Source organism: Arvicola amphibius, chromosome 13 (genome assembly GCF_903992535.2).
Source record: "Arvicola amphibius chromosome 13, mArvAmp1.2, whole genome shotgun sequence".
NCBI lineage: Eukaryota > Metazoa > Chordata > Mammalia > Rodentia > Cricetidae > Arvicola > Arvicola amphibius.
Window position 1 is genome coordinate 68,944,034 of NC_052059.1, and position 13,545 is coordinate 68,957,578.

The 13,545-nt window shown below is 47.3% G+C and overlaps 1 protein-coding gene across 2 annotated transcripts in view; it reads left to right on the forward strand.

Annotated features, from left to right (window-relative positions):
* The first annotated feature begins 4,994 nt into the window (after nucleotides 1-4,994).
* Nucleotides 4,995-13,545, forward strand: part of Tep1 (telomerase associated protein 1) — a 42,339-nt gene continuing 33,788 nt past the window's right edge. The window contains exons 1-6 of one of the 2 annotated variants that reach the window (XM_038310189.1): nucleotides 4,995-5,108; nucleotides 6,788-7,288; nucleotides 8,366-8,551; nucleotides 9,081-9,215; nucleotides 12,322-12,483; nucleotides 13,001-13,162. In XM_038310189.1, the coding sequence (XP_038166117.1) occupies nucleotides 6,812-7,288; nucleotides 8,366-8,551; nucleotides 9,081-9,215; nucleotides 12,322-12,483; nucleotides 13,001-13,162 (1,122 nt within the window). In that variant the 5' untranslated portion in view covers nucleotides 4,995-5,108; nucleotides 6,788-6,811. Of the gene's footprint in view, nucleotides 5,109-6,787; nucleotides 7,289-8,365; nucleotides 8,552-9,080; nucleotides 9,216-12,321; nucleotides 12,484-13,000; nucleotides 13,163-13,545 lie in introns of those variants that run through there. The other variant, XM_038310190.1, reaches the window with a different exon arrangement.

Sequence of the window (13,545 nt, forward strand, 5' to 3'; positions counted from 1 at the left end):
GTTCAATCCCCAGGGCTCAAGCCAGGTGACCGTAATTCCAATTCCTCTGCCCCACCCACCCACCCACTAAGGACAACGTGCAGACACACTGCACATGATGTTAAAAGTCAATCTAAGAGAATAAAATTTAAAGTTGAGCGGTTATTTAAGCACTTGAAAATAAAGAAAATATGACATTGGGAGATTAAATGAATTTTCCGTGGTGGAAAATGGCAGAGTATCTCATAGGCTCTGAAAAGTGACTTGACTGTCAGGACCCCTAGTTCACCAGTGATAATGATGAAGGAAAGCACACTCCAACCCACAGACGCTGCCGCTAGTGCTCCGACCCACAGACGTTGCGGCTCGTGCTCCGACCCACAGACGCTGCGGCTCGGGGAGTGGGGTGTAAGGAAGCAAAAGCGGGCAGAGGACATCTAGCACAATCCAATCCAAAGACAAGCAGAGACTGGACTTGGTGACCATCTTCTTAGTTAAAAGTTTTCTTTGTTCCAGGCAAAGACAAAGGTTATGTTTTTCCCAGCTCCCAGCAGACATGTCCTTCAGCATTTGGTCAGTGTTGGGGACTGTCTCTGGAAACTAAGTCCAATTCAACTTGTAGTTTGTTTTTGTTTTTGTTGTTGTTGTTTTTTAAACTAGGATCTCATGTAGCCCTAGCTGGCTTGGAGCTTGATCCCAAACACACAGCAATTCTCTTGCTTCTGCTTCTGTGCTTGGATTACAAACAAGTAATTATGCCTGTCAAATTTTTAATGTTTAAGTATACAGTTCAGGCTGGAAGGTATATTCCTTATTAAACTTGCTCAATAAAAATTACAGGAAACCATTGTTTCGGATTACATTTCTACACTAAAAATGGAAACTGGTGTGGTAGACCATGCCTATGAGCCCACAGCACTGGGGATACAGAGGCAGGAGAATCACTTCAAGTTCAAGGCCAGGCTAGTCTCCATGATGAGTTCCAGGACAAGCAGGACTTTGTAGTAAGAAAGACTCTTTCTCAAAGAGCCAAACCAACCAATCAAACAAATGAACAAACGAACAAACAAACAAAAATCAAAATACCCTTACTGATGTTAAAGCTCCAGGAAACTTGAGTCCTCACCTGAGCTGAGAACTGGGATTCAAAAGTCACAACCTAGTTTCAGTTGCAGGGACAGGGACAATGTCTTTGCTTTAATCTTTAGTTAACCAATCGTTTTTCTACTGTTAAGTCTTGCTGTCCACAGTTGTCAGGGAAGTATCTGAAATACCCAATCTGCCTCTCGTTCTTATGTCTCTGCTTCCTTCCACCTTTCTGTCTGCAAAGGCAATGTTTCCTGCTGAGCCTACAGGAATGTGTACTTTCTGAAGGGCCGCTCAATTCGGATCATATCTAATGAATATCTTTAATGACTGAGGGTGTAACTTTGTCACAGAGTACCTGTTTAGCGCCCACAGCACCACCTGAAAGAGAAAGAAGGTCATTGATGGGGTCTCTCCTCTTAGTCCCATTTTCTCACTATGTCTCTTGTGATGGCTATCCTTTTTAAAAAAATAAAATATGTATTTACTAATTTTCTGTGTGTGAGCATTTTGCCTGAGGAAGCCAGAAGAGGGATTCAGATCCTCTGGAACTGGAGTTGCCATGGCTAGCACTGTGTGGGTACTGAGAGTTGGATCTTGGTCCTCAGCAACTAAGTAAGTAAGTAAGTAAGTAAGTAAGTAAGTAGGCTCAGTGCTTCTAACTGCTGAGCCATGGCATGAGCCTTGTTGTTGTCAACTTGACACACGCGGGAAGAAGGGCTCTCAGATGAGGAACTGACCTGGTCAAACTGGCCTATGGACACATCTGTGGGGCACTTTATTGTTGTTTTTACTAATTGATGAGCGGAGCCAAGGCCACCATGGGTGGTGCTACCCTTGGTCAGATGGGCCTGGGATGTCTAAGAAAGCTGGCTGAGCAGAAGCAGGAAGCAAGCCAGTTAGCAGTGTTCCTCTATAGTTTCTACCTTGGTTTCCCAGGAGGATAGATCTTTTCTCCCAAGTTGTTGTGGTCAGGTTTTTCCCTCCCTTGCTCCCTCCCCCTCTCTCCCTCTTTCTTTCTCATCCCAACAGCAGTCTCCCCTCCCTCCTCTCCTCTCATTCTCTTTTCCTCCATCCCTAACCCCCAATCCACTACTCCTCTGTTTCTGTTCAGAAAGGGGCAGGCCTCTCATGGGTATCAACAAAGCATGGCGTACCAAGCTGCAGAAGGACTAAGCACCTCCCTTGGATTAAGGCTGGGTAAGGCAGTCTGGTATGAGGTATAGGCTCCCAAGAGCCAGCCAAAGTGTTAGAGACAGCCCCTGCTCCTACTGTTAGGAGTCCTAAAAGTAGACCAGGCTCTAAAACTGTCACATACATGTGGAGGTCCTAGGTCGGTCCCATGCATGCTCTCTGGTTGGTGATTCAGACTCTGAGCTTCTAGGAGTCAGGTTATTTGTTTCTGTGGCATTTCTTGTGACCTTGACCCCTCTGGCTCCAACAGTCCTTCTTCCCTGTCTTCTGCAGGGTTCCCTGAGATCAGCCTAATGTTTGGCTGTGGGTCTCTGCATCTGTTTCCATTGGTTACTGGATGGAGGCTCTCTGCTGACAACTGGCGTAGTCACCAATCTGATCACAGGTGACGGCCAGTTCAGGCTGCATGGTCACTATTGCTAGGAGTCTTAGCTGGGGTCCTCCTGAAGACTTGTGGGAGTTTCCATTGCATCAGGTTTCAACCTGACCCCAAAATGCCCCACCTTCCAGCCATCTCTCCTGCTCCATCCATCCCTAACCTGATCCCTCAGTTCCTAACCCCAACCCCCTCCCCCAGTCCACCCAGAACCACTCTTGGGCATATTCCTAAAGGATGCTCAATCCTACCACAAGGACACTTGCTTAACTATGTTCATAGCAGCTTTATTTGTAATAGCCAGAACCTGGAAACAACCTAGAGGTGCCTTAACCAAAGGATGGATAAAGAAAATGTGATACATTTACACATTGAACTATTACTCAGCTGTTTAAAAACTGACATCTTGAAATTTGAAGGCAAATGGATGAAACTAGGGAAAAATCATCCTGAGTGAGGTAGTCCTGATCCAGAAAGACAAACATTGTATATACTCACCCATAATTGAACATTAGCTGCAAAGTAAAGGACAACCAGGCTACAATCCATAAATCTAGAGAGGCTAAGGAACAAGGAGCACCCAAGTATGGCATGGGCTCTCCCTGAGAAGGGAAAACAGAACAGGCTTCTGTTTGTTTGTTTGTTTTAAATCAGAACAACAGAAAGCAAAACAGAACACCCCATTCATAGCTGCTTCTTTTAGCTTTTTGAGGTCTGGTTGCAGGATCAGCAAACTCAACTTCTCTCCCTATAAAGAGTTTTCCACTGAGACTGACAGCTATTAATATGGGTGGTACTGCACACTTGGGATGCTTTTAGAAACTTGTTCTCTATGCACATACATGCACACACACACACACACACACACACACACACACACACACTTCCTTCTCACAATTAGGCTTATTTCTGGCACTTACTATTTAATAGGAGGGACCCAAGACTGCTAGACCTTTAGAAATGTGCAGAGCATGTCCACAGTGAGGGGCATTCTTGGACTTACAACTTTGAATGATTCTGCCCATCTTTCACGTTTATTAAAAATTCAGAGATTACTATTTATCTTTAGGGTTTTTGTTTATTGGTTTGTTCCTAATTTAGAGACAGATGCTCCCTAAGTAACCAGGCTGGGACTTGGGATCTTTCTGTTGTAGCCTCTAAAATCTCTGGAATTATAGGGTATGCTACCTTACCTGGCTATGAGTAGTTTAAATCTTTTCATTTTGTGTTTATGAGTGTTTTGCCTCCAGGGACATGCATACCAGGTGCTTTTGGAGGTTAGGATAGGGCAGCATTGGTCACTGGAGTGACCAATGCTGGTGTGGCACGTGGCACGGTGTGGGTACTGGGAACTGAATCTGGGTCTTCTGAAAAAAACAAGTTCTCTTAATTTCCAAGCAGGTGCATCTCTGTGAATTTAAGGTCAGCTTCATCTAATACCAGGACACCCACGGCTTTATAGGTAAACCCTGTCTAAAAACAAAAGCCAAAACCCCCCAAATCAAAACTTTAAAAAATTTATTGCTGGGCGTGGTGGTGCATAGCTTTAGTCCCAGCACTTGGGAGGCAGAGGCAGGTGGATCTCTGTGAGTTCGAGGCCAGCCTGGTCTACAGAGTGAATTCCAGGACAGTCAGGCTAGAGAGACCTTGTCTCAAAACAAATGAAACACAACAACAACAACAACAACAAAACCCAAACAAACAAACTGGGATTAAATGTGTGTGCCACCATTGTGGATCATAGTTTCAGAGGTTTCTGCTGACAGTCTCTTGGCTCTCTTACTTTTGGCTTGGGGCAAAGCAGATCATGGAGGGCGTGGGGGTGGAGTGGGGTGGGGTGGCCTGGGGGTGGAGTAGGGTGGGATGGAGTGGGGTGGGGTGGCGAACACTGGCGGAGGAAACTGTTCACTTCCGTGGTGGATGGAAGGAAGGAAGGAAGGAAGGAAGGAAGGAAGGAAGGAAGGAAAGAAGGAAGGAAGGAAGGAAGGAAGAAAGAGGGAGAGAAGGGATCTGACTTTCATAGTCCCTTCAAGGGCACACTCTCCGAGCTTTGACTTCTTTTCTAAAGGTTTCGCCACCTTGCAATAGCTGACCCAAGCTGGCCCAAACTGGCACGTAAGCCTTTGGGGGATTTTTGAAGATACTTAATACCATCAGAACATGACTGTATTGGGTAGGGATGCAGCAGTTGGTAAAGTTGGCCTGGCTTTGAGTATGAATCAGGGAACCCTATGACCCAAACCGGGTGTGGTTAGCACAAGCCTGTGGCCTTCCCAGCATTTGTGATTATATTCCCTGCTGCAGTCCCGCCCTCGGCTCCGCCCCGCCCACAGCCCAGCCTCGCCCTTGTTCCTGCGCCCTTCCAGTTCCGTTTCCAACCTTTCCACCGGCCGACCCAGGCCCCTCTCTGCTCCCTGTTGCTGCGAACCAACGCGCCCCTCACTGTGCACAGCTTTTCCAGTCCCGAGCGCAGGTAGAACCCTGGCTGAGACCTGTGTGGCTGGACTCCGGGCAGGGCCTCCGGGCGAGCGAGTGCAGTGTGGCCGCCTCGTCCTTCCGGGAGGCCTGGTGGGTGTGGGGTGGAGAACAGATTCCTGTTGCCTTAAGTGCCCTAGAAGGAATGACTGTCACAAATGAGAGGTGCTGTGAGCACTTTTAGCAGCAGAAACCCGCTAGACCGACCACCGCGCCTAACACAGAGAGGTGGACGCTAAGGTGCGAACGTAGCAGGCCTTCACGACTTCCCCAGACCAGAATAACGTCTGAAGTATAGCCCCAATTGTGAAGCCAAAGAAAAGGGGCGGGAGGTAGAAGTGGGGGCAGATGTACGTACTTGTATATATGCACAGAAAGTGTTTGACTCAGTAGCAGTATCTCTGGACATGGGGATAAAGTTTCCGATTTGGTTCATCTGAATCTCCATAAACTCCAGGGAAGGAAAAAAAATATGTCTTTGTTTTCCTGTTAACTTAATTTTTATTTTTGAGAACTTGTTTTTCAGTTTTGAAGTATGTGGTTGGACGGTGCGGTTGTATATGCCTTTAATCCTAGCGAGGGGGTGGGCAGAGGCAGATGGTTCTCTGTGAGTTTGAGGCCAGCCTGGTCTATATAGTAGTTCCAGGACAGCCAGACCTATGTAGTGAAACCTTTTTTCAACAATAAATAAATAAACAATCAAAAAGTAAAGAAAATCTTGGATTGAGTCTGGGATTCATTATTACTCGTTGTGTGTGGGGTGTATGTGTGTACATGTTCGTGTGTGCAATAGTATGTACACGTGTGGATGTATGTACACATATCTCCAGGCTAGCAGGCACATCAGGTGCCTTACTCCGTTGCTTCCCAGCTTGCTTTTGGTAGGCTGGCTGGCCAGCTGGCTGGAAGAATCCACCTGTGGGTGCTTCATCAGCTGACCCATCTTCCCAGCTCCTCACCCCTTTTGGACAGACTTGCTAGGCGGCCAAGGATGACCTTGAACTCCTGATCCTCCTGCCTCTGCCTCAAGTGTTGAGAGGGTTGGTGTGTGCCACGCCTGCCCTTACTGTCCCCCAACCCCCGTCCATTCTAGTACAGAGACACAGGGGAATAAGCTGGACACGCTCTCTTTTGAGATAGGGTATGTTAGCATAGCTCCCAGAGGCCTGGAATTTGCAATGCAGCCCAGGCTGGTCTTTTTGATGCCCTCCTCTCTCTTCTGCTAGGCAGGTCTCCACCGTGCCAGGCCTTCTTTTCACGCTAAGCTTTTGCTTTACTGTTCTCCACCTTGTTCCCCTAGAATTCTCTCTGGATGAATCAAAAAAAGGAAGGGCCAACAAGGCGGCTCAAGGGCTAAAAGTGTTTGCTGTGCAGTCCTGACCACTTGAGCTCAATTCCCTGATCCCAGTGTTTGAAGGAGAAAGCCAACCCCCAAGGGTTGTCCTCTAACTTCATATGTGCTGTGACACATGTGGCTGAACTTATACACATATCTCTTCGCCAGTATATACACACACATGCACATGCACACACTAAACACTACTACTACTAATACATACATACCCAATTTTAAAAAGAAATAAAAATATGGTTTGTTCTTTGCATATCTTTGGCACAAACGGGTGAATCTGGAGTTGGTATGTTTCTAACAGCTCACCACCTGCTCTTTCCCTCCAGGTATATGTTGGTTGTTCAGCAGCTATGGAGAAACTCTGTAGGCATGTGCCTGTCCACCCAGACGTCCTCTCCTTGGAGAACCGGGGCCTGACCATGCTCCCTGACCTCCAGCCCCTGGAGAAGCTATGTGGACAAACATCTGTCCACCCTGACATCCTCTCTCTGGAGAACCGGTGCCTGACCACTCTCCCTGACCTCCAGCCCCTGGAGAAGCTATGTGGACACGCGTCTAATCAGTCAGACATCCTCTCTCTGGAGAACCGATGTCTAGCTACCCTATCCACTGTCAAGAGCACTGCATCTACCAGCCCCTTGCTCCAGGGTCTTCATGTAGCTCACACAATGAAGGCTGATTTGCATAGCCCTAACACTAGCAATTGCCTGTTCCCTGAGTCTCCTACCAAGAAGGTTCCATGTTTCTCTGCGAATCTGGACCTTCCAGCTTGTTCCAGGACCCTGAGATCCATCCCTGCTACTACTGGAGTTCAGGAAGTAGCTTTGGTAATTGCTTTTGGATGCTGATCTTGATTCTAGCCTTATCTGTTATTATCGCTAGATTTCAGTGCCTTAGTTTCCTCCTCTGATTTCTGTGTCTGGGAACCTTTTCCCAGAGCATTTTTGGTATCAGCCTTTTGTTTCTTTGGGAGAGTTCTAGGAATTGAACCGCGGGCATGCACATAGGTAGGCTTTACTACTGAGCTATGTCTCCTGTCTGTCATGGCCTTTCCTGAGTTACTCTATACCTTAGGGCTGTCTTCACTGGTATCTTCATTCTTACCAAATATCTAGTGCAGAGATTCTGGGTGATAGATCTCAAAAACAGTCCATGTCTCCAGAAAGCCTTGGATTGGGAAGCACATCAGCACAATTATCACAGCAGTCAGCGGGGTGTGTCCGAGGTTAGGTGTGCAGTATCTGTTACATCAGAACTCACTTCCTGTGTACTTGTGTGCTGACACATGTCCACTCAAAAGATCCATGTGAACACACTTAGTATATAGATCAGAATTGGCAGACAGGAACATACTTCCTCTGTGGACTCTTGGGGGAAAGTTTACCTGAACCGTATGGTATCTCTGCTAACTAACAAGTTAGCCTTAGGCAAAGCTAATATCCCAGTAAAAATGTGCTTCACAAAGTTCTGGTTCAAAATACAGCCACTGTTACCCTGCTGTGATTTAGGGTTTAGCAATTTGCAGAGTCAAACATACATCATCCCACTGACTTTTCCAATGGCCCTATCAGGGAAGTGGTAGCGAATGGAGAGGCTCTTTGCTTCTGGGGGATTGACATGGGACTTGACATTCTTCCAACTCAGAAAGCACCATCCTGCATTTAGAAGGCATATGAGAGGCCTTGGGCTGCCTGACTGGCAGTCCTGAGATGGCTGCCGGGAAGATCGCAGAGCCCCTGGGCAGAAAGCCGAGGAGCCTGAGTAGAGAAAGGTAGCATAAGAGCCCAAGCTGAGACAGGACGGACTAATGGTGGTTGGTGGGGCTTAGAGATATGGGAGACACTTTTGATCCCTCTTTGAAGGCTGTAGTACTCGGTGTGGTTTGTAACTGCCACTGTCTCTAGGGTCAGAGGTGCTTCTCCGAAGGCAAGGAAGTGCAGGGACAGAAAGAGATCACACAAGTCCAAATGCCGCTGTACTGTCTAAGCTTGGGAGAGGAAGAGGAGCTGGATACACTGGTCCCGAAACTCACATCTGGAGACTTGGAATCTCATTCGGAAACCACTGATCGGATCCTCCAGGAAAAGAAGGTAAAACTTGGGAGGTTGGTGGTGCAGGGAATGGTGAGGGAAGAGACCAGAACCAGGGCTTCTCCCTAGGGAGAAGGCAGAAGGTACACGATCCTGTTCTCATTCCCTACTTCTCAATCTGCTTTTCCACCCTGCCATTGGGCAGACACCGTTCCTACCTGGAGTCCATTGAGAATGTGCACCGTGTGTCTTGTGCTTGTGGAGGTCAGCCCCCTCCTGGTGGTGGCATGTGACGTTTAGTCCGAGTGCATGGGAGGCAGAGGCAGGTGGATCTCTGGGAGTTTGAAGCCAGCCCGTTCTATAATAGTGAGTTCAAGCTAGGGCTAACACTGAGACTCAGCCTCCTCTTCCTAAAAACTTTGCAGCCTTTGGAGCTGGAGTTAAACGGAGGTCATGAACCACAATGTGGATGCTAGGAACTAAACCTGGGTCCTCTCAAGTGAGGCATCTCTCCAGCCCCTGTCCTTGGTGTACAAGCTGGTCTGGGTAGATCCTTAGTTCTCTTTCCTTCTGTGCTGCTCGTTCCTAGATGGCTCTCCTGACCTTACTGTGTTCTGCTCTGGCCTCACATATAAATGTGAAAAGTGCATCGGACCCGACCCGGACATCCATCCTTGAAGTCTGCCGTGAACTGGCCCCCTTGGAACCTGAGTTCATCCTTAAGGTATTGTGGAATGAAGGAGTGGGGAGAAGAGGTGAACTGGGCGACATTAATGTGGCTGTCATATGGAGAGCTGGTGATTGGCTCCTGGTAGAGGCGGAGAGAGTGTTTTGCTCTGAGTGTGTCTGGGACCTAATTCCTGGGGCTCTGTGGAGTGGAGAAAGGAGAAATGGTGAAAGGTTTACCAGGATTGGGTTTGTACATGCTAACTGCACAGTGCTAGGTGTGGGAGTCTATTAGCATGATGGGACTTGGATCTGGCTCCCAGAAAGTAAAGCACTTCTCCAAATATCCCATGTGGAGTGGAAAATATCACGTGTGGAGTGGCTAATATCACGTGTGGAGTAGATAATTTCACATGTAGAGTGGATAATATCACGTGTGGAGTGGATAATATGTGTGGAGTAGATAATATCACGTGTGGAGTAGATAATTTCATGTGTGGAGTGGATAATATCACATGTGGAGTAGGTAATATCATGTGTGGAGTAGATAATATCACGTGTGGAGTAGAAAATATCACGTGTGAAGTGGATAATATGTGTGGAGTAGGTAATTTCATATGTGGAATGGATCATATCACATATAGAGTTGATAATATCACGTGTGGAGTAGATAATATCACGTGTGGAGTGGATAATATCACATGTGGAGTGGATAATATCACGTGTGGAGTGGATAATAGCACATGTGGAGTGGATAATAGCACATGTGGAGTAGATCGTGGCTGTGTCTGAATCAAAGAAGAGGCATGTTCTAGTTTCATTCTGTTGCTGTGATAAGTCACTCTAACCAAAAGCGAATTAGGGAAGGAAAGGGGACATTTTGGCTTACACTTCCAAGTCATAGCCCATAATTTGGGGAAGCTAGGACAGGAACATGAGGAACCATGGAAGAACTCTGCTTGCTAGCGTACACAGGCTCCTGCCTAGCATACACAGGCTCCTGCCTAGCATACACAGGCTCCTGCCTAGCGTACACAGGCTCATGCATAGATTATACAGTCCCATGCCTAGCGTACACAGGCTCATGCGTAGATTATACAGGCCCATGCCTAGCATACACAGGCTCATGCGTAGATTATACAGGCCCATGCCTAGCGTACAGAGGCTCATGTGTAGCATACATAGGCCATGCCTAGTGTACACAGGCCCATGCCGAGAATACACAGGCTCATGCCGAGTTTACACAGGCTCATGCCGAGCTTACACAGGCTCATGCGTAGATTATACAGGCCCATGCCTAGCGTACACAGGCTCATGCGTAGCGTACATAGGCCATGCCTAGTGTACACAGGCCCATGCCGAGCATACACAGGCTCATGCCAAGCTTACACAGGCCCATGCCTAGCGTACACAGGCCCATGCCTAGTGTACACAGGCCCATGCGTAGCGTGCACAGGCCCATGCCTACAGTTCACAGGCTCATGCCTAGAGTACACAGGCCCATGCCTAGCATACAAGGCCCATGCCTAGCTTACACAGGCTCATGCCTAGCATACACAGGCCCATGCCTAGAGTACACAGGCTCATGCCTAGCATACAAGGCCCATGCCTAGCTTACACAGGCTCATGCCTACATACACAGGCCCATGCCTAGAGTACACAGGCCCGTGCCGAGCTTACACAGGCTTGTGCTGAGCTTACACAGGCTCATGCATAGCGTACACAGGCCCATGCCTAGCGTACACAGGCCCATGCCTAGCCTACACAGGCACATGCCTAGTGTACACAGGCTCATGCTGAGCTTACACAGTTCTTTCACCTGGCTAACTGGCTCCAGTAACAGAACAGCCACAGCCTCTCCCAGAACCTACTTCAGACCCAGCCCCTGTCACTCCCTCCTGCAGTAAAAACACCCTTAGCCAAGGTGCCCAGTGAGGAGAAAGCGTTCTCAGTTAGATCCTCCTTGCTTGAGGGGAAGGGTGGGGATAATTAGGATACTCACTTTAAACACCAATCCCCAGTTCCACATATATATAGAGAACTATACTTTGGGCTCTTATGGGGAGGGAGGACAGTATTTTGTCAACGTTATCACATTCCTCCACAATGTTGCATGCAGCGGAAGCTTCCTGTTGCCATAAATCTATACATCACAGCTTATCTATTCACATCCACAATTTAATAGTGAATTATTTGTACTTCTAGGCCATCACAAACAATGTTGACACGAACACACATGCCATTTTGGTGTATACATACACGAACACACATGCCATTTCGGTGTATACATACAGGCACTTTTATTTTATATTTTTGCACCAAGATTTAAAATTTCAGATATTGGAGCCAGGCGGTGATGGCACACACCTTTAATCCCAGCACTCGGGAGGCAGAGGCAGGTGGATCTATTTGAGTTTGAGGCCAGCCTGGTCTACAGAGTGAGTTCCAAGACAGTCAAGAACAGCTAAGGCTACACAGAGAAACCCTATCTCAATGAATGACTGAATGAATGAAAATTTCAGATCAAAAAATACTGATCAACCATAATTTAAAAGTATTTGTACCAATTTCAACTCTTTGGTAGCTTTGTTATACAGTCCAGGATGAGCTTCCTAAGGATAGTGCTACCCACAGTGGGTGGGCCCTCCTTCACCAATTACTAATTAAGAAAATCTCCCTAAGACATGCCCATGGACCAGTCTGATCTAGGGGGAAATGTATTCTATGGGGTTTGGAAGACGACAGGTTTAGTCAGCAATTTGAGCCCTGGATAAGCTTTTTTTTTTTTTTTAAAGTTATAGTACTTTATTTTACTTAGAAATAATCTAGTGAATATCTTACTCAATATAATTTAGCATAATTCTGAGATTGAAAATCACCGAAAAGATTTCAGAAACTGCCTTCAGGAAGATCATAGCTAGTTACCGTCACGGTATTTCTCTCTTAATGTCTACAGCACATCCATGTTGCAATTGGTAAGTCTTTGATAGATGTTGGTTTGAAGGATTTTCCAAACAAGGACGGGGCCTGTCGACTGTTTTGTAGGTATTGTGGCGTGCTCAGGAAAGGTGTTATACTGGCAGATTCAATGAGCAAGATAGTTTAGGGCGTGGAGCTATGAGATAAGTGACCGACATGCCCATCTTTTCCACCCTCCATCCCAGGCATCTCTGTACGCCAGGCAGCAACTTAACATCCGGGAAGTAGCCAATATAGTTTTGGCTATCGCTGCCTTCTTGCCTGTGTGCCGCCCCCATGTGCGACGGTATTACTCTGCCATTGTTCACCTGCCTTCAGACTGGATCCAGGTAGCCGAGTTCTACCAGGTATGGTATTTAGTACCCTGTACTTGGACCATCACAGTTTTTCCCCCTTTCCTTTGTTCACTGAGGAGATTTTCAGACAGGGTAGCCTTCCTTCAGGTTCCTCCATTCATGTGCCCAGAGGAGCTAGGTTTTCTCTGTAAGAGCCAAGTGGGCTAAAAGAATACTGACAAGGGCGGGACCAACGTTTGAAATAAAAAATTAATCTGAACATCCTTTATAACAATGACAATGAGCTCAGAGAAGACCACTGTCTTGCCTCGCACACAGAAATGTAATTTTGGAGTGTGGTTAGGAAACTGTTCCCTATTTTTGTTTCTGTATGATTCTAGGATTCTGGGGTTTTTTTTTGTGTGTGTGTGTGTGTTAGCGGTGTGTGTGTATGTTAGGGGTGGGAGGTTGGGTCTTCTGCTGATCTCCTCTGTTGTGGTGTGTGTGTGTGTGTGTGTGTGTGTGTGTGTGTGTGGTTAGCGGTGGGAGGTTGGGTCTCTCTTCTGCTGATTTCCTCTTTCCTCAACAGAGCCTGGCAGAAGGGGATGAGAAGAAGTTGGTGCCCCTGCCTGCCTGTCTCCGTGCTGCCATGACTGACAAATTTGCCCAGTTTGATGAGTACCAGCTAGCTAAGTACAATCCACGGAAACACCGATCCAAGAAACGTTCCCGCCAGCCACCCCATCCCCAAGTCAGTATTTGCTTCAGCCCTGGGCAGTCACAGCCCCTTTTCTCTGGGAAGGGAAGGATAAAAGAACATGGTGGGCTTTGGGGTATAGAAGGACAAGCCTGCTTTTCGTCCCGCCCGGCTTCCCCACAGCTAGCTTAGCCCCAGAATAATTACACAGAAACTGTATTCGTTTAAACACTGCCTGGCCCGTTATCTGTAGCCTCTTATTGGCTAACTCTCATATCTTGACTAACCCATTTCTAATAATCTGTGTAGCACCACGAGGTGGTGGCTTACCAGGAAGATTCTTAACCTGCATCCATCTTGGAGAGGAGAGCTATGGCGACTGCCTGAGGCGTCTGCCTCACTCTGCTTTCTTTCTCCCACAATTCTGTTCTGTCTAC